At 34.5% G+C, this 25,973-nt stretch overlaps 1 protein-coding gene across 5 annotated transcripts in view; it reads left to right on the top strand.

Annotated features, from left to right (window-relative positions):
- Window positions 1–25,973, top strand: part of GRIK2 (glutamate ionotropic receptor kainate type subunit 2) — a 363,996-nt gene that overhangs the window by 194,827 nt on the left and 143,196 nt on the right. For all 5 annotated transcript variants that reach the window (XM_050316539.1, XM_050316538.1, XM_050316541.1 and 2 more), the window contains 4 exons: window positions 3,563–3,706; window positions 4,983–5,090; window positions 12,817–12,930; window positions 18,904–19,110. In XM_050316539.1, the coding sequence (XP_050172496.1) occupies window positions 3,563–3,706; window positions 4,983–5,090; window positions 12,817–12,930; window positions 18,904–19,110 (573 nt within the window). The remainder of the gene's footprint in view (window positions 1–3,562; window positions 3,707–4,982; window positions 5,091–12,816; window positions 12,931–18,903; window positions 19,111–25,973) is intronic.

Genomic DNA, 25,973 nt, shown 5'->3' with positions numbered 1-25,973 from the left:
TTGTGTTGGATATTTAAGGATTTTCTAGATCCAATGCTTCTGCCATGGGCTGGGATGCTACCTGCTGGACCAGGTTACACAGAACCCCATCTAACCTGGCCTTGACCACTTCCAGGGATGGGACATACACAATTTCTCTGGGAAACCAGTTTCAGTGCCTCAGAGTACTTACCTACTGGAGTTTCTGATGTGCTTTGACATCTTTGGGTGTGGTTGGGAAGAGAGAAGAAAAAGACCACCTCCTACTCTGAGGAGACCCAGTAACAGATTCTTTCCCTAATAATAGAGAGGACTCTTTTTCTACTTTCTTTATACTGGTTCCATCAGAGCCCTTTAACAGTTAGATTACTTCCATGTAATTTGTTAGACAGTATTTAGCAAGTAATTTAGCAAGACTCAAAAGTGATTATACAGAAACACATGTCAAAAACAGAGGCAAACACACCACCCACAGTAAGACAGGAAGTAAAAGAATGAGAGAACAGTAGAAGAAATGTGTATTTTCCAACTAAATTTTGGACCAAAAATCAAACACAGATTGGTACTTTTTCTTTATTTGCAGTGTATTGTGACTGAAATTGTGTCTCTGATTAAGTTTTTACCTCTGAGTGCTAAAAAGTTTCTTGTTACTTTACAGAATCAACTGAAAAACAGACTTGTGGTCACAGATATCGTCACCTGACATCTGAATCACCGACCTTAGTCTCACTACTGTTTCTTTTTTTTGTTTTTCTTCATTTGTAGTTGTAGAACTACAAATGATGGTATCAAGAGCAGTATTTTGGATGAGTTATTGATATCCAAACAAGTCATCATGGCTGCTAAGTAGGATGTAAAACCAAAAAAAACCCCAAAGCTAGTTCAGAAACTATACCAAGATATATTTGTACAGTACAACATAAGTATTTAACTTTATAAAAGTGAATTAGAATATTACTAATCTTGTTTTACAATGAGGTTATTTTCTTGTATTATGTATGCTTCAGTGAATAGAAACTTTGTAGCAAGTTTCTATCTGAAATACAAGAACCATTGCTGCTCCTGAATTTTCTATCTCTTCTTCCTCCCAGACCGCTAATGCTTGTTTAGGTAAAATAAAGAATTCTAAAAATTTCATTAGGGGAACTTCCTCCCTTGTACCCAAACAGTCTTCTGCTGAAACCTGCAGAAAATTCTTGGTCCACAATGCATAGTTCCAAAAGTGTGATTTAGGAAGAGAAAGCAGTATGGACAAAGGTCAGTGAGATGTAACGCTTACTAAGACCTAATTAACGAGGTTGGAGAGCTAGGCCAATGGCTATCAATTCTTACTGTCTTTCAAAGGAAAGGTAAAGTGACCATCCAAGATGAGACTCCAATATGCAAATTCAAGGATATACTTTTTATTTTTTCCTGGGTTTTGTGCTGTTTATTTCTGGAGCAGTAAAATCAACAATAGAAACCAGTTAGATGAGCACAATATCGAGTCACTAAACCAATATAACTTTTAATATATGGTTTAATCTGTATTTAGTAAAAGCATTTAAGCCTATGTTTAACTTTAAACTGCTTACAGAAGGCAGGTTGTGGAATCTCATCCCATGTAATTAAGGGATTTATGTTGTAGTATCTAAAAATAAAATAGAGCACTCTACTTCTAGCCATCTATGAGTTTATTTTGTTGTATGCAATAGAGGTACATCCTCATGTAGATTTATTTTCAGTGAAGCAATATTCATCAATCAAATATGATGAATATTATCAGAATTTGAATTATTTCTAAAACTGCAATGATTTTCTTTTAATGCTTTCACTGGAGCTGACTCTCTTGTCATCCTGCAAATTTCCACCTCAGTGGCTTATAGAATTTGTCAGAAAGCCATGTTGTTCTGCATCATGTCCACTTGGCATAATGTCCACTTGATTCCTCCTGATGAGTCTTTACAGTTCTGTGTTCAAATTTATACCTAATTAATCAGTTAATGTTGGTGTTGAACTTCTGATTGCTTCTTTATGGGTTTCTTTTGCTCAAGTCCCATTGCAATTTCAATTTTCCTTCATTGGTACAAGTACTACAGCTTTAGAAGTAAAACTGATTAAAAAAAGTTTTCATTTCTGAGGCAGATTTATGTGTTGTACTTATTGTGCAGTTTAGTTAAAAAGCTGTTGTCTAGACTCCAACTACTGCCAAGCCTTGCTTCTAGAATGTTAAGCTTTGTATGATGCTTACTCAGCATGTGATTCCATCATTTTGGTATTTTGCTGCCTCCTTGTCAAATATCAGCTTGCCTTAAAAGCACTTTAATGCCTTGAAGATAATGAACAATTTGGCAGCAAAAATATTTTCTGACTGATTTGAAGCCCTTACGTAAACTACTTGGCGCCTGACTCATTGAAACCTATTATACTGGCTATTTTAAAATTAGGATTTATTTCTTTTTGAATTTCAAAATCTCTCCTTGGGAGAGCCATTTAAATGTGAACGTATATTTTCCTCTTTAACAGTAGCTTATGGGCTATAATGGCAGAATATTTTTGCATTTTTATGTTTAGTTTTATTGTAAAGAGCCTTGGGATGCATTTGCATGAAAGGCACTATATGAGCTCATTTTGTATTGCATTGTGTTGTGTTGTGACAAGTGCAATAATCTCCAGGTTTCCTATCCATTAAAGAACTAATTTCACAGCTCACTAATTATGTGAATGAGAAGGGGAAATACGTCCTTTTTCTCTAAGGTATGCTGAGCAGATGGCATAGAATTCATTTTCACCCAGTGAATCTGAGGTCCTCTCTTGCTTTAAGGTTCTGAGGCTCTCCTCTGTTTACCAAATAGAACAGGAGAGAGATGTCAGTTTCTTGTACAGCATGACAGTGTGTACTGAGCGGCTGTCTCTGTCCTTTGCTAAAACAACATCACTTAGCACATGTGTTTAAACAGCCTATTTATTTAAGATGGAACACGAAGACTATTAAAATGAATGTGCATTTCAGTGTAAATCTAATTTTACCTCTGATGTATTGAAGATAGTGAATAATTTTGTCCTGGGCATTTAAACTGATGTACACTAAAAATTTATTAATGAATCAGCGGAGTATCTTTGGGACTGTACCCTGTCTTTTGTTTCAAAATAAAAAAAAAATTACTTCCCTAGCCTGTACACTTTCCTTCATAGTTAAGGTTTTGCCATTTTTCTAACTTTTTCTTTTCTTTTTCTGTAGCCTCACCCATGAAAATAACTGACTTGAATAAAATGTGCATACAGTGATTTTTATAGTGCTCTAATGTGCTTCTTTTTTAAAGTAGCATAAGTCATCAGACACTAGGGTTCTCCTGTGATCCTGAAAAGTACCTTTTTTGGCCCTTATTCCATCATTAAAAACGGAAAAGCTGAGACTGAAAGTCCTGACACAACTCATGTATGACTTGACAATAAGGCTGCATTTTACAGTGCTACACAAGAAATTGGATTGTTTTCTCCCTGTAACATAGAGAGCAGTGCTAATTTGTTGTTTCCTTCTGTCCTTGCTGGTCTGTTTATTGTTTGTTTTGTGTTCATGGTTCTGATGTCATTCTACTTTCAGACGGATGCAGCACTAATGTACGATGCGGTTCACGTGGTGTCAGTGGCTGTCCAGCAGTTCCCACAGATGACTGTCAGTTCACTACAGTGCAATCGCCACAAACCTTGGCGCTTTGGGACCCGCTTTATGAGTCTCATTAAGGAGGTAAGTCACTAATAAAGCATGCTGCTTCACTGCATTCCTTTCTCCCAATTCCAGTTTTCTTTGTTTTCACTTTATCTGGATTCTGCCTTGTTTTTTGCTTTTTTTTTCAGTAGATGGGAATCTCTCATCTTGTTACATATAAACAGTTTAACAAGTGAGGCAGCATTTTTATTTGAAAGTTGTTTTCCTGAAGTATTAGCTGGAACAAAGAAAGGTGAAAGGGTAAAATAATTGCAATATAAATAAAACTTTTGTTTGAGATAACTGTGGGAGATGTGGAACGTTTGTGGCATAAAACCCCAAAAAACTGAAACTGCAAACCACAGATTGATTATGAGAAATTCAGCAACTGGCATGAGTTCAAAAGGGTCAGGAATGGATATTACTTCCTGTTTTAATTTTTTTTTCCCCTTCTTTTTCTATGGTGAATTAGTATATGTGGCTTTGGTCTCCTAGTATACTGTTTGGATACTGATAGGTAATGATTTAAAGTAAAGCTAGGAGATTTAAATTGCTAAAGGTGAACACTGTAGAGTAGAGTACTCAAGTCTCTTGCACTGCAAATAACTCCTAATATAGTATTTCTCATTCTAGAGATGCAAAATATTGTCATAGTAGAATTATTTACAAAGAAGGGTAGTTCTGTTCATTCTAATATTGGTTCCATCTAAGATGATAATTTTGGTTTCCACATTCCCTCCTCTACTTTAGTATAGTTTTAGAACTAGGTGAACTTTAAGTTATGAAAAAAATGGGTATATTGTGTTTTATTAAAAGAAAGGAATAAGCTCTGGGAGGCTGGCTCACTGACCTCAATTTTTGCTGTCTCAGTGTGGTTTCAGGGGAATCAGGATCTTGCAAAAGTAAGCCTTTATTTGAATGAAATTCCTTGACAGAAAAATGAAGTCAATCATTAATGAAACTGATTGAGGCTTGTGAGGGGGAGGCAATGTAGGGAAGCAGAAGGGAAAGTGCGTGCATGAATGATGGAGGAATGAAAACAAAACGGCCTTTTATCTCATTTAATAGAAGAGACTATTGCCTGGCATGGAAAGTATTTTAAAATTTGTCTGTGAAGACTGAAGGAAAGATTGATTTAATTAGCAAATAGTGAATACAAAATATTTAAAACAAGAAATCAGCCATAAGGTAAATTATTTACATAAAATGAATAATTAATGCTTCCATTTTGGTAAAAGTAAAATTTGTTCTTTTTTGAGGGAAAAAAAAAGGAAGAGGTATTTATTTATAGGAATTGTTTTTTCTTTCTCCGTAGGCCCACTGGGAAGGCCTCACAGGAAGGATAACTTTCAACAAAACCAATGGCTTAAGGACAGATTTTGATTTAGATGTTATCAGCCTCAAGGAAGAAGGTCTTGAAAAGGTGTGTAAGACATTTACCTCCAAACAGGTGGGAAACAAAACAAAAACCCACCCCCTGAAAACATTTACAATGACATTTCATGGGTTACATAAAGTAGCATATCTGTTCTCTATTTGATATCTGTTTTCAAAGTCTTCTAGTAGAAGCTGTTATGTTGATGCCTGGCAGTTAATGGCTTCTTAACTGTGTGCTTATAGCCCCATTCTTAGATAAGAGAGGACTGGGAAAGAGTGAATAGCTGGACCTGATGTCAGGCATTAATATACTTTGTCTTCAGTCTATATCAAGTTTAGTTGTAGTTGTGGTTCCAATCCCACTGCCTGTCCTCATACATGAACCTATGGATATGTGTATTTGTATTTTCTTCATATCTTTACTAATTCAAGAGGAATTACCTCAAACTGAATGAAATAAAATAGCTTAATTTGGGCTATTTTATGTTTTCAGAGGAAACTTTAATTCTCTCCTTGGAATACAAAATTTTTATCTGTAAGTGGTACTTAATTAGAATTGGTAGCCTGACTGGTTTTTCTGTCTTCTGACATTAATTTTTCCTGTACAGAGATGAAGGGAAAGATCAAAGAATTGAGAAATGCTCTTTTTGTGTAGCCTAGTACTGTCTATATTTGAACTAAAGGCCTTGGGAAACCCCTACAGATTTTTGACCTGCCTACATGACACTGTGATGATCTGAAATCAGATCATCTTCCCCCCAGCCACCTTGCCATGAAGAAGCAGTGCAGGAAACTACAGGGTCTCATGTTTTGCAACTTGCATCTACCTTGTAGTTAGTATTTAGATGTGGTGTTCAGTGTTCTGTAAGCACTATGTCTTCCTTCATGTTCAGATAAAGTTCTATCAGCTATTGCCCCAAGGTGATATTTGTGGCCACAAATAAAAACAAAAACTAAGAGAAGGGACCATGCTGGAGAGTTGTGTTTCCTTTCTTCTATAAATCACTGAATGGCGAAGTTAGCATAAAAAACATATTTCTTCAAAACTTTTCCCCTTAAGACTAGTTTTGGAATATTAGCTTCCTCTGACTAGGAAGATTTGTAAAAGTTAGAAACCATGAGCTTGTCTTGAAACACTTACATAGGTAATAACCTTTGTGTTGTGTAGTAGGAAACCTCTGATATAGGAACTACACTATATTTTAAAATGCTCAGCAATACACTCACAGTTGATTCCCCCTATGAAGTTTTCCATGAAGGGAGCCCTGGAAACTTAATGGGAAAACAAAATATATTAATGATTAGATTTAAAAAGTAAATTAGTTTTGTGCAAAAGTAGAATAGGTGCAATGCAACCTGTCTTCCTTACTGGAAGCAGAAATGGAAGAATTAATGTCATGGTAATAGCTAAATAAGTCAGTAGTAGCTGAAGAGTCTGCACGTAAGCAACAACTGTTGAAAATGAAGAAAGGAAATCTCTGTAATCTAGGATGGCCTTAAGAATATTAGGTGGTATTTGAGAACCACCACAAAACATGAGATTTCTAGAAAATAAAATCTCAGTCCACTGAAAATCTAGAGACAAACCAAAACAAGGCCTACAGAGATTAGAAATATGGAAGACAATAAAATTCAGCAGGAAATATAGTACTCTAAAACATATAAGAGAAAAAGGAACTTGGGAAACAGTTATATTGAAAGATAAGTAAGAGACAAATAGAAATAGTTTTTAAAGCATGTGGATATTTGAAAATGACCATCTTGTGCTTCAGCTGTTTATACAGAAGTTCATAGAATAGGAAGACACTTTTCCTGTCCTCATGGCTCATTTTGACCATTTCATAAACAAATGGGATAATATTAGTTTCTCACCAAAAAGTGCTGACGGTCTTTGGAAAGAGCAGTAAGTGATAGTAGATGTATTTGAGCAAAACCAGAGCAGTTCCTGTAGGGTATAATGATATGAGATCAGGAAAAGGAAAGTTAAGGTGTATGCACCTTCAATTGAATTGCTTAGTAAACATATGGAACATATGGCATATTTTACTGAGATAGATTAATCAATGCCAATGAATGAATGTTTGTCTTTGAACAAAACTTCATTATTCTGAGAGTATACAAACCACCTTCTTCTTCAATCCAGGGTGAATCATTAAATTCTGGAGCAGGACACTTCCTAGTAGAGAGAGTACATTTTAGCCAGTTCTTTTATTTAAAAGAGCTGTCTCAAAGCTAGGAGGGATGGGAGTGGTGCCCAAGATTGAATTCTGTTAAAGCTTCCTTTTCTCAGCCCCCTACCTCCCTCCACATACATGTGCTCTACAACTCTCTGAATCACACTCTTCTCTCCTGCTTTCTGCTACTCTTTCCTCTCCCTTCTTCTCTACCATTCCTTCCTCTCTCCCTTCACACCCTCCCTACCTGTTTCGCTTTGTATCTAATCCATGTGCCCTTGCATCTCTTAATCTCTTTCCACCCCCTTTCTCTCTCTTTTCTTCTTCCTTCAGGAGCCTTTCCACATCTTTGTCTTTTTCTTTTATGTTCCCAATGTTCTTTCCAAACCACAATCTTCTCAGGCCTCTCTGTCTATGTTATTAGAGTTCCTCAGTAGTCTTTTTCTTCTTTCCTTCTGTCCATCCTTCCTCTTATGGGATGAGAGAAGATGGGGAGATAAGAATTATACGTGCCATAATGTATGTCATGTTTCCATACTGTAATTTATGCAGTTATTATTTCATTTAACCTCTTTCTCAACATGGGGGAACAAATTCTTATGTGAAGAACAACAGTTCAACTTAACAATTTTAGGTGTAATCCATGAGGACAAAAGTATTCGTGGAAGGGAGAGAAAAGAGTTATTAAGAATTGCTAGAAGACCTACATTTTTTCTCTTTGTTTTTGTAAAAATACGTGCTAGATAAATTGCCCAGTTAGTATAATGGGGAATGACCTAAATCATGTGTTTTAAGTGCAATGAATGCTGAAGACAGTGACAACAGAAAAATTGCTCATTGATTTAAAAAAGATGTCATGTGTGACACAGATTTTCACAAGACACTTGTTCCTGAAACTCTTGAATGAGAGGTGATAATCGAGCATCAGTCAATAAGAAGTATGTGTTTACAAATAAAAATTCATGTCTGACAAAAATGATAGCTCCTTGTAAGATGGAAATGACAAAATTAAGAGATGATTGGAGTGCTGCTAATGTAATGTACCACAAAATTTGATTACAGTCACTCTGGACACACAGAAAATATTTATGATTAACACAGTGAAAATCCAAAACTGTGGCACTCCAGGATAAATTATAATTTAAATTGCAGTCAATCAGTCTGAGGCTGCATTGTGAGGAAAATTATTTTATACTTCAACGAGATAACAAATACCTGAATTTAATACCACTTTTGATATGAAAATTTGTCACTGAAGAAGAATTACATTTCCTGAATAAATGTTACAACTGGCTTGAAGCCTTGCTTAGGAACCTTCAAACAGGATGAAAATGAATTGTAATTCATTGTCCAGAGTATCAGTGTAAGACCTTGCTTTATTTTGTATCTTTAGTAATGACCTGGATCTATGGGATTCAGAAATATTGCTATTAACATTATATTTGGCAAAGAAGGCAAGAATATAAATATTTCTGAAGAAAACAAAATAAATTAATTTGCAAATGGGAAATACACAAATATGAAGAAATAATATTACTTATACAGGAGTATAATTATTTTCTTGATGTAATCACCACTGCTACTAACTACTCTACAAAATGAAATAAAGATGGTATGTGGTAGATGGCCTTGAAAATCCTTTGAGGGTTGAATATGACTCTTTTAGATATTTAGTTAGTTGGTATCACTGCAGAAAGGCAATGATCCCTCTTAATACTATGATTGTGGCACTTCACAGTCAGTCATATTCAGAGTTTTGATTGACTTAAAATAGTGTTAATTTTCTCAAGAGAGGAAATGGAAAACAAAACCGAATAATACTTGAAAGTATACTTATTTATTCATAAAGAGAAATCATTTTCAAACATGCTTAAGTAAAAAGGCTACTTTACTGAATTTTTGTGGATAATATCTCATGAAATTGACTCTCAGTAAAGTGTTCTAGAACATATGTAAACTCTGCAAATTTTAAGTTTCAGGACTGTACAATGCTTCTTTTCTGGGAGGATGGTGAATTATTGTAATGGTTTTGACTGGGATAGAGTTAAATTCCTTCACAGAAGCTTGTATGGGGCTATGGTTTGGATTTGTGTTGAAAACAGTGTTGATAACACAGGAATGTTTCTGCACTTTCTAAGCAATGTTTACACAGAGTCACGGCCTTCTTGGCCTGCAGAGCTACAAAGCGGCTCTGTGTGGGGATGTCCAGCTGGGTGGGAATGTCTGGTTTTGAAGGACTGCAGTAACTTGATAGTTATATGATAGTTAAATACATGGAAGCTTGAATGCAAGTTTTTAACCATTAACATGCAATTGGGAAATTGTATTCCCTGTCCTTGAGGACAACCACAATTACCATGTTACAGGATAATCTCCGATATTCAATAATGAGTGTAGCTCTTGGAATTGTTTCAACTTAAATAAACTGATGCTTGACAAGCTAATGATTTGTATCATAGAGATGCTTCATCTCACTGTGGAGAACAATGTTAACTTCTTGGGAACATCTGTTTTGGATCCTGCCTTGAAGTCCTTTTTAATTAGCCTGGTACCTCTTTCATTAATGTCATTACTACCAGCCTGGACCAAGCGCAGTGGATAATAATCAGAGGGCTGGAGTAGCTCAGGGAGTCTCCTACTAATATCCTTCACCTGGGCCCCAGGAAGACACCATACTTCCCTGTGGAATGGGTCTGGCTGACATATAGAGCCTTTAGTTCCTCTCAGAAGGAAACTGCCTACTACAGCTACACTTTCTTTCTTTATAACTGTGGTTGAGATCCGTCTGGTAGACAGGGTGTACCAGGAGACCCTCCAGACAGATCCTCTTCTTGACTGCCTTCTGCCTGACTCTCAGGGCCTCATAGCTGTTCTTTAAGGGCACCATGGGAAGTGATGGGGGTCAGCAGGGGTTTCTTTTACCTCTTTGACTGGGGACCTGTTTCCATTCCCCACCATCTACTTGGTGTGCTCCATCTGCCTGATGGCAGGAGGGACAGGGCTTCACGGTCACCTGATGGACTTCTTTTGGGGTTGAAAGGTTATAACTCCACCACTCTATTTCCCTTTCACTCTCCCTAATAGTTCTTAGCCTCTCCACTTCTCCCTTGAGCTCTGCCACTAAGCACAGCAAATCATTGACCTACTCGCATCGTACGCAGGAATCTCTCCCACTGTCCTCTGGTACTAACACCAGGCTCAGACACTCTATGCAGCCAGAGACCTGAATAGGTGCATCCTTCTTGGGGGGTTCTGTCTTCGAAAGTTTGTTTAAAATAAATGTAATGCACTAAAGTAACTTGTTTGAATTGCAGTTATATGTAATATAACTACACTTTTGGCATTTAAAATTTTCTAGTGAAAACACATAAAGAATTGTAATCTGTTCAAAAAGCTACTTAAAAATTAAAATACTGCTCTGAAACAAATAGAAAATAATTAATTTGCTGCACTATTCATGAACAGTTTTTTTATAAGAAGCAGCTTTGAAAATGTGTGTGTGATTTGGGAGCTACAGATATCAGTGACATATCAGAATCTGTGGTGTAAATTGTTGAGTCTGAGCTCATCAATAAAGATAAACAAAAAAATGCTTAATTTTGAACATCTGATTTTTATTCCATTTCTTAGATTTTTGATTCCCAAAGGAGCAACAAAAATACAGTTAATCAAATTTAGAAAAATAATGCATCAATTTATCAAGACAGAAGTTTCTTTTTAAAGTTACCTTGTTGAAAGTTCTTATAAGTCTGTATGGATGTAGTTAGACAAAACCCAAATTATAACAATTAATGTTATTATTTTGCTTATGGCTGTGGCTATGTTAAAAAGTAGGAGAGGAAGTATTTTAGTTAGCAATCTCTTAGCCTTTGTCAAGTTAAATTTGAATTGTGAATATGTGCTTGAATAAAGCATATAATTTAATGAATTTAGGATTTGAAATTGATCATCTAAGTTGATGGTGTTTCCCAAGAAATTTTGATGCAACTTGTATACATGAAGTTATATCTCATAGAAGAGATCAGTCCAGATTCAATTACGTAGGGACAGGCTTAAGTTCTGGTCTTTGTCATTCCTTCTTATTCTACTCTAGTTAGGTCTTTCTCAGAAGTAAAGCAAACACTGTGAATTTCATAAATAGCAGAACATTGCAATTCAAAGTTAGTGATCCTTTTACAATGTCTTATTTGTGGCCAAGCTGTAAGGCTGAACATTTTGTGTTTCCTAAAAACCTTTTAATTCTCCAGTTAAAATGATATTAAAACCGTAAATGGAGTTTTTTTGGTACTAAGGCTTTATTTCAATACTTTAAAATGGTGAGTTAGGCGTTATTTTCCAATTGTATTTCTGAGACACAGAATTGTCTTCTTTGTTCCCTTCATGATTCTTTCATCAGTTTATGAGGTACTAAATGGCCAAGTTCAAAGAGTGACCTCTTGCAACTGAGTATTAAGCAAAGAGAAAGATAAAATATTGATTTTCATAGAACAGAAAATTGTAGAAAAAGAGAGCAAATTTATCTTTTCTCTGTTACATCAACTGCTGATTCAGGCTCAGTCTCTGTTTTAGAAATAGAACTCTTTATTTAACCCACATAACATTGTATTCCAAACTTAGTTTACAGTCCTATGGCAACAATTCGCTTAAAAGTATACAAACAGTTTCTCAGGAGTCACTTTGAAAGATTATAAAAAAAATTGTGCGTGCTTATGTATACATTTATACATGCATATATATATTCACAATCAAACATCATATAAAATTTTATTTTTTGTCTAGATTTAGTTTGAAAATATCTTTATCTTCTATTATGGATATTGTTTAGTATTTGAAATGATATTTAAAATCCTGTCTAAAAACAATAAAAACATTTGTATGTTTTTTTAGACTGGAGTAATACAAACACTCTGATTTCGAAAATGGATAGTTATATTTACTGATTGACCATTTTAATTGTATAGTGATGAAATTGCAGACAAATTTTGTAATCATTACTTAGTATGTGAGTCTGTCTCTGACGTGAACTTTAAAGTATAACCCTGGATGTTCTTACTTAGATACAAATCCTGTTGACTTTATTTCAATGTATAAAATGTCAAAATACTTCTGTGTTGAATATTTATCTGTAAGTAAATTATTGCACTTAACCTATTTCAGTCCTCTTCATTATATTTTCCCCAAAACATATTTTTGTCCTGCTGCTCTCTCTGATCAAGAAAAAGAGTAAATCTCTTTGTAGAGACAATGCTTTCTGCACTGCAAATAAATTTCTGCCTGTTAAGTTATTTTCAGATGTGATTTATCTTGAGGAATGAAAATTAAATGGAAAATTAAGTGTTCAGAGTAGCTTTAGATATTCTATACGTCATTCTTACACTTAATATCACACTTCACAAAACATCATTTGAAGTATTGGTAATCATATTTTAAATAAGCAGGCTTTAAATTCAATGACAGAGAAAAATGGAACAGAGTTTAATAATAAATATTAGCAATCATTTTTTTCCCTGTAGCAGTTTGTTTTTCCTTACAGTGTTCTTTTCTAGATGCTGATATGTAACTAATTGGCAATTTACACAGTAATTTACTGATTTACAGGTTGGAACTTGGGATCCACTGAGTGGCCTTAACATGACAGAGAATCAGAAAGGAAAACCAACAAACATCACAGATTCCCTGTCCAATCGCTCTTTAATTGTTACTACCATCTTGGTAAGCAATTATATTTGTTTTTCCAGAAATACAGTTGTGAAGAAAAGCTAATAGACTATGATATAATAATTGCAATAGTAATGAACAGTCTGTAGTAGGAGTTACAATTACTTAGAATTTACTGTGTCATGAATGACCTCCAGTTAATCTAGTCACAGATATTTACTCTCATCTAAGCTACAAGCAAGTTATCCCAATTTTAGAGTTTTGTTAGTTGATTAGTAATTTCGCTTTTCTTATTACAGACTAAAATGTTTGGTTCTTTACAAATCTATTTAGTTTAGCAGCATTCAGCAGCATATGAGAGGACGAAAGGTATTTGCTAAAAAAATTGTTAGCTTAACAATGCTACCCAGCAAAATTTATTGCTTTTGTTTACTGTTCCAACACTATGATATTCTCAAAGGAAAGTAAAAAGTATTTATGTTTATTTAACATTGTTATTGTTTGATTATTGAGTTGAAATTTTTAATCAGACAGAAATTTAATTGAACTATCATTTGAACTAGACCAGAAGAAACGTTTTAAGGAACTTCTTTTTCATTTCCATTGTTAGAAAATTCACAGTGGTGAATGAAGTATTTTTTACTTATAATTACATATATTTTTAATGTAAAAATAAGTATTAGTAATTTCCACACAAGGATTTTGAAATGGTAGTTTTAATTTCAGTAGAAATGAAAAACTCTTCAGAAGTGTGTCTGCTGTGTTTGTCTGCTGACACCATTATTGCGAATTTGCAGATATAAAAAAAACTTCATTTCCCAATAGTTATATTCTTTGTTAAGAAGGTTTTACTTACCAACATATACTTTGACATTTCAATCTAGAATGAACTTTTTATAGGTACATAGATACAAATGTCAGTGGGTTTTTAACCTTTAATGTCAGATAAACTAGTAATTTCATCCAGTGGGTAACTTTTTCATTGCTTATAAGGTCTGTTTACAAATTATAGAAATTATAGAAAATCTTCTGGAATACTTTGTTTCATTTATTCCACTAATTGAAAAAATATATAAATTGAAACATTACTGACCCCCTCTCAAACATAAATTCTTGGTATGCTAAGACCAATGCAGTTTTACCACAATTTTCTCCTATACTATTAATTGCACATACTGCTGTTACATTGAATCCAGATAACCTGCCTAGGAGTTTTCCTGATGCTGTTTACTGATGTACAAGTGCTTCACATTTATCCTAATTGCTCCTAGAATTACTGCTTTCCAGAATACTGCCCTGTCTCTGCTAGTGACCTGTTCCCTTCATTACTCAGTAATCAACCAGCCTTTGTATCTTCTGCACACTTCAGTAGCAATCATTGTATACTTGATTCCAGATCAGTGATTACAATACTGGGACAAAGATCAAGCGCTGCAAGATTACATAAGAGACACTCAAAAACTTAGGGTATTTCAAGTTTATTTGTGTTTTCATACATATCTATTGAAGAGGTTTGAGTTAATACACTCTATGTATCATATTGCTTTTGTATGGTGATACTTTATCTTGCATGGTTTTGTTTGAAATAATTAGCTCAGGAGAAGATAAACTGCACAAATGTAAAGAGAAGTGCTGCCAATGAGCACTGAGTTTGGCCTGGTAATGCTCATAAAAGTAGATTGCTGAGATTTAAGAGAGCAGCTACTTTCTGTAATCAAGGATAACCTTTCTGTTAAGTATTAACTTTTGGTTAGTAGTCCTTTCACACGAATCTAAATAATAGAATAAATAAAAGAAGTGTGAGGGCTTTAAATTGGTGTTACGAGTTGCTCATTTGTAGCTGCCTTTAAAACTGCAGTTGCTGTTTAGTAGAAGTTTTGGTAATTGCAACAACTCTTTTCAGCTATGAAGAATGGTACTCAGAATAGGTGCTACATACTCTAAGAGCCTTACTCAGAGTAGAAAAAGGGACCAAAAACATTTCTGGTGCAGTAAGCACATGTACTAGCTTAATCTATTTGCATTTTGTGTACTGTCACAAAATAGATGAATCGTTTTTAGCTAGCAAAAAACTGTAAACATTGATATTTTTCTACTTTTAGTTTAATCACACATAAGAGTTTTTTCCTAAGAGACTAAAGGAATATAAAATTCCTTACTTTCCAGTTTTAGTAATTTTCTTATTACCTTTTTATATCTTTTTTCTATCATGATCAGTCAGTGTCTAAATACCACTCTCACACTTCTCATACCCATTTCAACATCTAGACCCTGCACACTCTTCTTCCTGAACTAGTTTTTACTCCTGCCTGTATTACACTCCTCTGTCTTCAGCTACCAGTACACACTGTAAACTGATTTGTTGAAGATGTAGCAGACATTTAAAGCAAACTAATGTGTTTCAGGAATTTTTCCACCAAAAAAAAAGGTAAATTTGCCTGCTTTATAAATTATGTTGCTCATAAGTTGAAAATTCCTCTTATCCTGAGATCAAGTGTAATGTCTGTGTACTTCAGACTTGCAAGGTACTCACAAAGATGCTCAGCCACAGTACTTTTTTGTATTTCAAACATATGCAATGCTTATCAGTAAAACCTATGAGGTTTGAAGGGAGTCGTAGTATATGAATATATACAGTGGAATCAGCACAAGTTAAAGTTTGACTTGATTAAAAAAGGTCAATACATCTATTTTTCTCCTGGCTGGATGCAAGCAGAGTGTCGGATGGCCATTGATTTACATCTCTGAATAATGACTGAGAATTACTTTCACTGGATTCCAAGTTTACATTATCGTACCAAACACCTTCTCTTAATTCTCTAGTGCTTCAATTCCATTTTATTACTAAAATGTTTGTAATAAAAATATACTTTTACATAGTGGCAAACATCAGTTTATAACTCCATTTCTGGATTTGTGCTTATGAATACCGAGGGATATCAGTGTAGGAAAATACTTTCTGTATTTTTTGGCTTTATTAGGCTTGGATTTTTTGTTTGTTTTTCCCCACAGTATTTTGAAAATTTAAGACGCCTCATAAGAAAATAATATTTTGGTTTCTATTACGGTAAGACCTAATAATGTCTTTGATATTTCTCATGTATCATGAAGACAATATGATTCAGTTCAACTGAAAAATAGGTTAGTACAGTCTAAAGTGTTGCAACAGTTTAATGCTTACACATTTTATGATTTATTGAGTCAAGAGTTTTTGCTTGAAATAAGCATCTACTTAATATCTGTTTTATTTTAATGGAATGGGCACTTAGTACACATTCCTGGGATGCAGCTGAAATAGGAAGCAGCTGCTTTTCAATAAAAGGTCTGAAGAGAGAAAACAAATGTTTTGGACAGTAGAAGACTATACAGAAAAGCAGCAGATGGCAGTAAGAAATGACTAAATGTAGGAATGGAAAAGTATTAAGAGGGTATTAATAACTGATTGATCAGACTTCTTGACAAAAGTTTTTTATCCATAACAAAACCATTATAATTATTAAATAGTAGCACAGATACTATTGTAGTCCTTATCCAAACTGGTCAGAGTAAGGAATAACAGAAGAGTATGGAGTTAGAGCTAAGAATTCCAGAAAGGGTTGAAAGATTTTTTTTTTTTAACAAAATATAAAAAAAATCATCATAAAAAATAAAATGTCTGAGGATTACTGAAATGATCTTACAGAAAAGTAGTCAAGAATGTATAAATGAGCTGGATTGCTCAGTGAAGAAGATCCTGCTGTGCTTATTAAGAAAAGGAGGCTCAAAAACCTGAACTGGCAATTACATTTCCTCCCTGATATCTCACATACTTAAATTCTGTCCCATATAATTCAGGTTTGCTTGTAATGGAAGGTAGAAACAAAAATGTTTTCAAGAGTCTTGTCAATATTCCATAGATAGAGGCATGTGTAGACTGTAAATATCTGAGCAACTCCAAGAGCGAAGGTCTACAATATGTGCATGTGAGCATTCCAAGCTACACTGGGATTTCATCATGCTTACAAAACAGGCCTTGAAGCTGTGTAAGCACTGCTCAGCAGTAATGGAAATATCCCTGTATTATAACACTGTTTTGAGCACAAATCCAAAACAGACTAGTTAATGTGAAGAAAATGTGTTTTGTCTTAACATAACCTCTGCTTGACCAGTAGTATGCTTTTTTTAAGGAATTCTCATTTCATCTGTAGAAGCTGTTTTCCCTATAGTTGCTTTCTTTGAGTTGTTTCATATCAATTGTCTGAGTTTATTAACTATTTTCATATATAGTTTTTGCTCTGACACCATCTCTGCTTCTGAAGAATTATTCAATGATCCTTGTCATTTACACCTTTCATGTTTTCTGTTAGGTCTTTTTTCTTCAGTACTACACCTAGAAGAGCTCTTCTGGAGTTGTTTGCTTATCTGTTGTTTGAAAAATTTCTGTCAAATCATCCTAGTACTTTCTCCAGGCAATTAATTTTATGTTCCTTCCTTGTTAATTACATATTTTATATATATTATTAATATATATAATATATATATGAAGATCAGTGATGTACTTTTTATAAATGTGGCTGTAATCCTATTAATAGAAGTATATAAAAATCAGATTCATCAAAGTCTGGATTCAGTGCTTTATTTTACTTAAAAAAAAAAAAAAAAGTATAAGAGGCAACAGGGAGCAAATATATTTTGAACACATTTCTTTTAAGAACAAGATTTCTCGCTGCATTCTCCTCTGTATTTTTGGGGTAAAATCTTATATACTCAAGTTTCAGTTTTACATATAGATAACGCTTAAATCATGGGAAACCTCAAGAAAGAGGTTTATATCAGAACTGCTGAAAAATCTTTATTAAAGATGTCAGATGCCCATGCAATGAGATGCCTTTAACCCCACTGAGTGCTGATTTAGAGATTTAGGACTAAGAGTTTTCTTAAGTTGCCCTGGAGAGTTTTTTCTGATTATTAACTGAGACTTGTATTTGATATAGTGTTTGGATCTACTACCATTTGTCTTACCTTACTTGGTTCTTATTTTTTTCAATTTAAAAAGTGAAAAAAGTCTATCCCAAAGGTGAGCAAAGACCGAGTTGCATATTTAACCTATCAAATACAATTTGACTATTCATATCATATTGTAATAGAAAATTACCACTTGTTTTTTTGTATTTCTCCCTTCATCTTTTTATTTGAGAAAGGCTATCCTACACTGAGAAACAGATGTCAAAATCTTATGTTTTGCTAAATGTTAATTTTCTTCCCGTAATTATGATTGTTCTGTCATTCATTTTAATTTGTTTGCTTTCTGTTTGCCCACTTACTGCAAAAAAAGGTCATGTTGTACTTTAAACATAAGAAGACAAATATTCGAAGAAATTAAATTCAGTTTTCCTGGAATCTGTATCATAGAATTGACTTTTTGGGTTAACTTTTTTGGGGTTTTACTGCAGTCTTGTAAATAGCAACCTATAACTTGAGACAATAAAGCAATACGGTGCTTTCATTAAATTTTTCCTCCCCCTGTGGGTTTTTGATACTTTTCTTAACAAAACAATGAGAAAACAGTTAAAATACTTGTATAAAGAAAAGTATAAAATCTAATACTTTAAATATTTGATTGATATTTGCAGTTTTAATTATTTTCATTTGGCAAAGTACATTGTTTCTGCATTTTAACAGTCTACATTGTCCATCCAAACAATACATTTGACATCGATGTATGATATAATTTCTTAAGGAACACATTTAAATTTAGTTCTTATATGAACTCCTTGAAGGTATGTCTAAAGTGTTTAGAGTGTAATTTTTTCGAATAAATATGGGAAAAAGAATCTTCTGACCAAATTAACTTTTAAGATATATGAAGACTTTATACAGACATAAACAAAACTAAAGGATTCTACTTTTCATATTAGATCTTTGTACAGGGAGTGATATCATGACTGTATACATATCTGTGCACATGACTGTGTACCATGCAAGGCTAAAATAAGAAGAAAGGTATGAGGGCACTCCTTATCCATTCTGCCTTTTTAATACTTACAGGAAGAGCCATATGTTATGTTCAAGAAGTCTGACAAGCCCTTGTATGGAAATGATCGATTTGAAGGTTATTGCATTGACCTCCTCAGGGAGCTGTCTACTATCCTTGGATTTTCCTATGAGATTAGACTGGTGGAGGATGGAAAATATGGAGCCCAAGAAGATGCCAGCGGACAGTGGAATGGAATGGTTCGTGAACTAATCGATCATGTAAGTTAACTTTTAGAAGCTTTCCACTATCCATTTAGATTTCAAATCTGTTTCTATGAATTGTAAAACTTTTATGAAAATGTCATTTGAATACTACTGTTTTCAAAATGCAGATATTTAAAGAAGTAATGCAAATAAGTTCATGTCCATTATTTCTTCAGTGTGGAATTTGTTTGTTAAACAAAGCATCTCTGTTTTGTGTATAGAAGTGTGTGTTTTGGCCAAAGTGGTTTAGCTCTTCTGTGACATATGCCTAAGACAAAATATGGAATAAATAATACTCAGAATTTATTTATGATAATAACATAGGGGTTTTTATAACAAAACATATGTCTTCAATAATCAGTAGAAGTCAGGTCTCATCTTCTGGTAGTGAATCTGAGATTTTGTCTCAGAGAAATTTCTGTGTATGTAGTGTACCCCAGGGACACTTAGACCCCATTCTGTTTAATATCTTTATTGATGGTCTAGATGAGGGGATTGAATCCACCATCAGCAAATTTGCAGATGACGCCAAGTTGGGGAGGAGTGTCAATCTGCTGTAGGGTAGGAGGACTCTGCAAAGGGACCTGGACAGGCTGGATAAATGGGCTGAATGCAGCGGTATGGTGTTTAATGAGACCAAGTGCATGGTCCTGCACTTTGGCCAAAACAACCCCGTGCAGTGCTGCAGGCTGGGGACAGAGTGGCTGGAGAGTGGCCAGGCAGAAAGGGACCTGGGTGTTCTAATCAACAGGAAGCTGAACATGAGCAAGCAGTGTCTCCAGGAAGCCAAGAAGGCCAATGGCATCCTGGCCTATACCAGGAATAGTGTGGGTAGCAGGACCAGGGAAGTGATTCTGCCCCTGTACTCTGCACTAGTTAGGCTGCACCTTGAGTACTGTGCCCAGTTCTGGGCCCCTCAGTTCAGGAAGGATATTGAGGTGCTGGAGAGTGTCCAAAGAAGGGCAATGAGGCTGGTGAAGGGGCTGAAGCACAAGTCTTATGGAGTGGCTGAGAGAGCTGGGGCTGTTTAGCTTGGAGGAGAGGAGGATCACTCTCTAGAACTACCTGAGGGGAGGTTGGAGTGAGGTGGGGGTCAGTCTCTTCTCCAGGGCAACCAGCAGTAGGACAAGAGGGCACGGTCTTCAGCTGTGTCAGGGGAGGTTTAGGTTAGACATTAGGAAAAAATTCTTCACAGAGAGAATAATCAGACATTAAGATGGGCTACCCAGGGAGGTGGTGGAGTCACTGGTCCTGAAGGTATTTAAGAGACTGGATGTGGCACTTAGTGCCATGGTCTAGTCGACACAATGGTAGTGGATCATGGGTTGGACTTGATGATCTCAGAGGTCTTTTCCAACCTTGTTTATTCTGTGATTCTGTAAACACAGACATTATTTGATATTAATCTTTCTTGAAATTTTAACAATACAATACAAGCAATAAAACAACAATATCCACATATACTGAAAGAGCAAAGCAATGTCCAGACAGATACCATTACAATTACCTGTAAATGAGTAAGGGAGGTATTACTTTAGGTCTTTTAAAGCATGCTTTCTTGGTTGGTCATGCCAGTGGAATTCAATCTCTTAGAAATATTTTAGTCAATTTAAAAATTATGTATTGTCCCTTTCTGCATTTATTTGGGTGAACTGCTTGATAGTATTTTCTCTATAGACACGTGGTCAAAGACTGAGATGAAACATATTCTGCATGTCGCTGTGATTTAAAATAGGAAAAAGAAAAGACTACTTAATAGTTAATTCAAGTAGAATCTCTTAATGATGGCAGAAACTGCATTAATAGCTTGAAAAAAAAAATTCACTAATCTTGTTTCAATTTACTTTAAGATTTTAGCAGATGGGCAGAACATGTGCTAATCAAAATATTCACATTTACTAGGAGGGTTGTTCTTCATGCTTTTCTAGTAAATGATAATCTGGTATTGGTGTTGTAACAGATGATGATTATGCCTGGCTTCACACTTTTAAGAAGACTGCGTGGGAGTATTACAGTTATATTATCTTTAAATGTGTGTATGTGTTATACCTAGTACACATACATAGAAAACAAACATATTTAACTACACTCTCTGTGCATGTCTATATATGCACATTTTTATACGTGAATAAATGCATATACCTCTTTAACTATTAGAATTGATGGTTGCTAGGTAATACCATCATCTGGAACTAATTTTCCATGATTGAGGTGGATTTTGTGAAAGTATATATTCAGAAGCAAAAATAAATCACATTCTTGTATGTCTTTTATTATTCAACCTTAAATAATTTTTAGAAGAACTAGTATTACCTCCTAAGCTTTTCACTAAGATAATCTTGAAATAAAATGCATTTGAAGAAGTTGCAACAGTAAAATGTGTGGAACTGTAGCTTTTCCCATCCTTTCTTCTCGATAACACAGAATGAAACATGTGTTCTTTTATTTCCATAGATAATATACAACTAAATGTAGATTGAAATTTATTTTGCCTTTTGAAATTATTTTTATTTAGAAGTCAAAAGAGTTTAGAAACTATACTAGTATCATGGAAGGTGTAGTACAACTTCATAACCTGGACCTTTATTTGCATGCATGTCATTGGTACATTTTACTAGCAAGCAACACTTCAGACCTCAGAACTGATGCACGAGAATTTCGTGAAGAAATCCAGATAGACAGTTTCCATTTGATGTTTCCATATGGTTTGTGCTTTGCATTGCCCATTAGCTTAGCTTTTCAATCTTTCTTTTTCCTTAGAGAATATTTTTAAAGTGTCAAAAAGGCTTTCTTTGTTATAAAGTGATTTAATAAACTCAGTTACTATATTTTTGAGAGGTAAAGTGATTTTGTCCGTGTTTTTCAATTTGAGCTTCTAATTAAAAGAAATAGACTACAGAATAAAGACAGTTCTTAAAGTGTCCATACATCTATTTAAAAATGTTTTAAAACATTACTTTCTTTTTATCTGTTTTTTATAATTTATCTGTTCATCAGTTCAGACAGAAAGGTTACTGTACTGTAGCATATGTGTTTGCAAGAGTAATGTGTTCACATTTATAATCCAAAAATAAATAAAATAGATAATTTTGGTATATTATTAATGTAGAAAGGAAGATGTAAAATTTATATAAAGATAAAAATAGAAAATAAAATTTAAATTCAATAAATTGTTTAAATGTAAGTACTTGAGCTCAAAAGTCCAAGTGAAAAAAAGATGATGATATCTGAGCTGAGCTCAGCATATTACGTCAGTCTCAGACTTGAAATTTTATAGCGTGAACAGAGACTGAACTGTTTACATCAGGTTTTGTTTGTTTTCAGTCTCCTTTCCCATAGTTTACTCACATTTCCTCTTTCTTTGACTGTTTTACTCAGAGTTCACCAATATCAGCATTCTGATATTGGTCTCCAAACAATAAGTAATTTCCTTTTGAATAAATGATAATTACGGAAAGTGAAAAATCAGTTCATTCATTCCTTCCCTTTGATGACTGATTGATAATGAATTATTGTTTGAAAAGACAGAAACCTTTAGAGCTGCAAATGTAAGAGAAATATTCACTAGGATAGCAAATATAGATGAGATTTCTTGTTGAATAAATTTTAAATTGAGTTTCTCCAGTTAAGCTGTCTGATTTCTTTGTCATAATTTTACATTCAGTATTCTACCCACTTCTCAGGTTAATTCAAGATATGAGTGTTTTATATTTGAGGGAGGGGGAGCTAAGTTTCAGGTATTTCCGTCTTTTATGGGTATATTCTTCTTAAAAAAGTATTCTTTATACTGACTTTCTGTCTTTGGTTCAAGAACTTTCTGAAAGGAGATATTTATTGAATTTGTTTTGAACTGAATTATAAATTCCAGATATTTCAGGTTGTTTTGTAGTCTAAATATTGTCATGACACTGTATTATATTGCATGAGATATATTGTTCGAGCATGTAAATTATGTTTCACTATAGAGAGCAGATAAAGGTAGAATGAAATATATAATTTTACCTTTTTTTTCTGTTCAGCATTCCAATTTGCACATCCAAAATTACTTAAAAACATTCTTATTGTTGGGTTCTAAAGCAGGAATAAAATAACTATTTTATACTTTGACAGAGCTATAACTGGAAAGTAATTTGTTATTATACATACAATATTAAAAATAACCTTTTTTTTGGCTCTTTGAATGATTCTTCTACAGCACAAAGCTTATGCACTAGAAATAGACTTTAAGGCTTTCAGATCTTTAATGATTCATAAATAATCACAGAAAAGGTCCAATTTTTAGATCACGATTGCTCTTTTATTACGTGTGAGGATTAAACTGGAACTTTTTATCTCAGAAGAGTAGGATTTTCAACTTGGAGGAATTTTACACAGTTGTACAATTTGAGTTGTACTTAATTTCAGTTAATTTGAGTTAATTTTAAACATAGCATTGTTTTTGACTTCAGTATCTTTTGAATTTTTTAAAATTGATATCTTTCTAATAAATACTTATATACCAAAAGCTTACATTTATAAAAACAGTATGTATTAGCCCTTTGTTCTTTTAATAACAGAATAATTTCAGATGTTTGTATAATTGGTTTAAATGCATCTGGAGACATCTTCGTCCAATAACCTGTTTTTTTTTGTTGTTTTTGGTTTTTTTTTCAAATTTTATTCTAAATTAAGGTCCTTATGTTCTCAAACAACTGTAGTCTCACTCTTTGTATTATTGTGTAGAACTGAAAAAAATCTTCTAATAAGTGACTATATAGATTTTTGGTTGCTTCCTTTTTGAGCCAGTGAAAGATATGAGTAAGGGAACTTAACTTTCTGTCATACTTTTGCCTCCGTTTCAAATGTTATTTCATCACATTGTTCAGACCATTTTCCTTCATACTTACAGAAAGAGGTTGGGAATATGAGACCAGTGGAGATTCAAAAAAAAGTTAAAAATAGATTCTCCAGAGAATGTATTTGTGTACAATAATATTTGAGTCCACTGCTGATAAGTTAAACTGGTACTGGTAGAAACATAGTGAACTAGTTCATGTTCTGAGATCTTACTTAGTATATGCAAGAGCTGTTTCACACTATTTAGGCAATAGGTTTAAAACATTGTCCTATATTGATCTTTAAAAATATTTATTCCAATCACATTAACAGCTACAAAATTACCAGTTTAAATCTAGAAATGGTTATTTCTCTGTCAGGCCATGGACCAGATCAGCCTGAATGCCATCACAGGGTATGTGCATGACAACTAGGGGCATGAGGCCCAGCCAGTTCAGATTTGGGAAAGGCAGGTCCTGTTCCTTCTGTGACCAGGTGGCCTGTTTAATGGATGAGGGAAAAGCTGTGGACGTTATGCCATTTCTCAAAGGATTCTCCTGAAAAAACTGGCTCTTTATGTATTGGATGGCTTTCCCCATGTCTCAGTTGTGGCCAGTCCTTTTTAACATCTCTATCAATGATCTGGATGAGGATCTGGATGAGGGGATCAAGTGCACCCTCAGTCAGTTTGCAGATGACACAAAGTTAAACAGGAGCGCAGGAAGGCTCTGCAGAGGGATATGGACAGTCTGGATTGATGGGCCACGGCCAATCATATGAGGTTCAACAAGGCCAAGTGATGGGACCTGCACCTGTGTCATAACAACCTAATGAAATGCTACAGAGTTGGAGGACAGGGACTGGAAAGCTGCTTGTCAGGAAAGGCCCCGAGGGTGTCGATTAACAGCATGTAGTCATCATGTAAGTGTAGATAATGTAACAGGTTTATAATTCTAATGGGATTTGAGCCCACTAATACACCAGGAGTTGTGGCAGGACTCAAACCTACTAGTACACCTCTGTTTCTGGTGGGACTCAAATCCACACTTGTGCCTTGTGCATCCACTACTGACTGATGGGAGGGACACAAACTGTGGAATTATAACGGGTTTTTCCTTAAGCAATGCACATGCAATGACCCAGTCTCATGTTTGGGGACCCTGATACTGAGGCAGGCAGAGTTTATATATCACACATCTTAAGAGGTAAGGTAGCCTCACCAGTTACCAGTGTGAGTATAACAAGCGAATGCTTATCCTGTGCAAGACCTTTGTATGTTTTTCCTGGGCAGATGGTCGATGGTGTGTGTTAATTTTATTGTTTTAAACCTGTGCAGGTGGAGTGGTTCTGTACTGGCTTCTGAACAGCTGCTGTTCTGAGAACCTTGATTTCATCACTAGGCCCAGGTCACAATACTTCTCCATTGTCAGAGAGCCTGAGTAGATCTCTTTGGCATCCACTGATGTTAGTTCTTAACACTTCATGTCTACATTTTTGAAATGAGTGTGGAAAGTGTTTAGGACTCCTTCAGAGGAAGGGTTTAAAGTAAGGCTTAAGGAAACTTATTTTGAAAACTGTGACATTTTAAGTAAAACATGACCAAAAAAATTATATTACAGGGAAGTTTTTTAATGTTACATCTTTAATACACTGAAGAAATCTCAGCTCAGTATAAAAGATATAATAACTTACACTAAACTCTGAGTACTCACAAACCACTTGTTGGGTTTTATTTTGAATGGATATCAGTGAGAGCAATATAAATACTCAGCTCAGCAGAAGCTTTAACACTTTACTTATCCTCAAATGGTTTTCACCTTCAGAATACATAAATCTATCTTGATTTTGGAGTTTCCAAGTCTTCTTTTCTCATAGATTTCATTACAAAATACCTTGTTCAGCTAAAAAGCTTTCACACTCTATATAATAATTTCTCCTTTTCTTCTATGACTTTACATTGGATACATTGAGCACTTTTACATTACAAAAGTGGAACTTATTATTAAATAAATAACAATTAAGTATAGTACTTACAGAAGTGTCTGAGCTCCTTGTAAGTACAA

This window comes from Myiozetetes cayanensis, unplaced genomic scaffold, assembly GCF_022539395.1.
Source record: "Myiozetetes cayanensis isolate MyiCay16 unplaced genomic scaffold, myiCay2020 scf2-11, whole genome shotgun sequence".
In the NCBI taxonomy this organism is placed as follows: Eukaryota; Metazoa; Chordata; class Aves; order Passeriformes; family Tyrannidae; genus Myiozetetes; species Myiozetetes cayanensis.
This window is presented reverse-complemented; position numbering and strand designations above follow the sequence as displayed.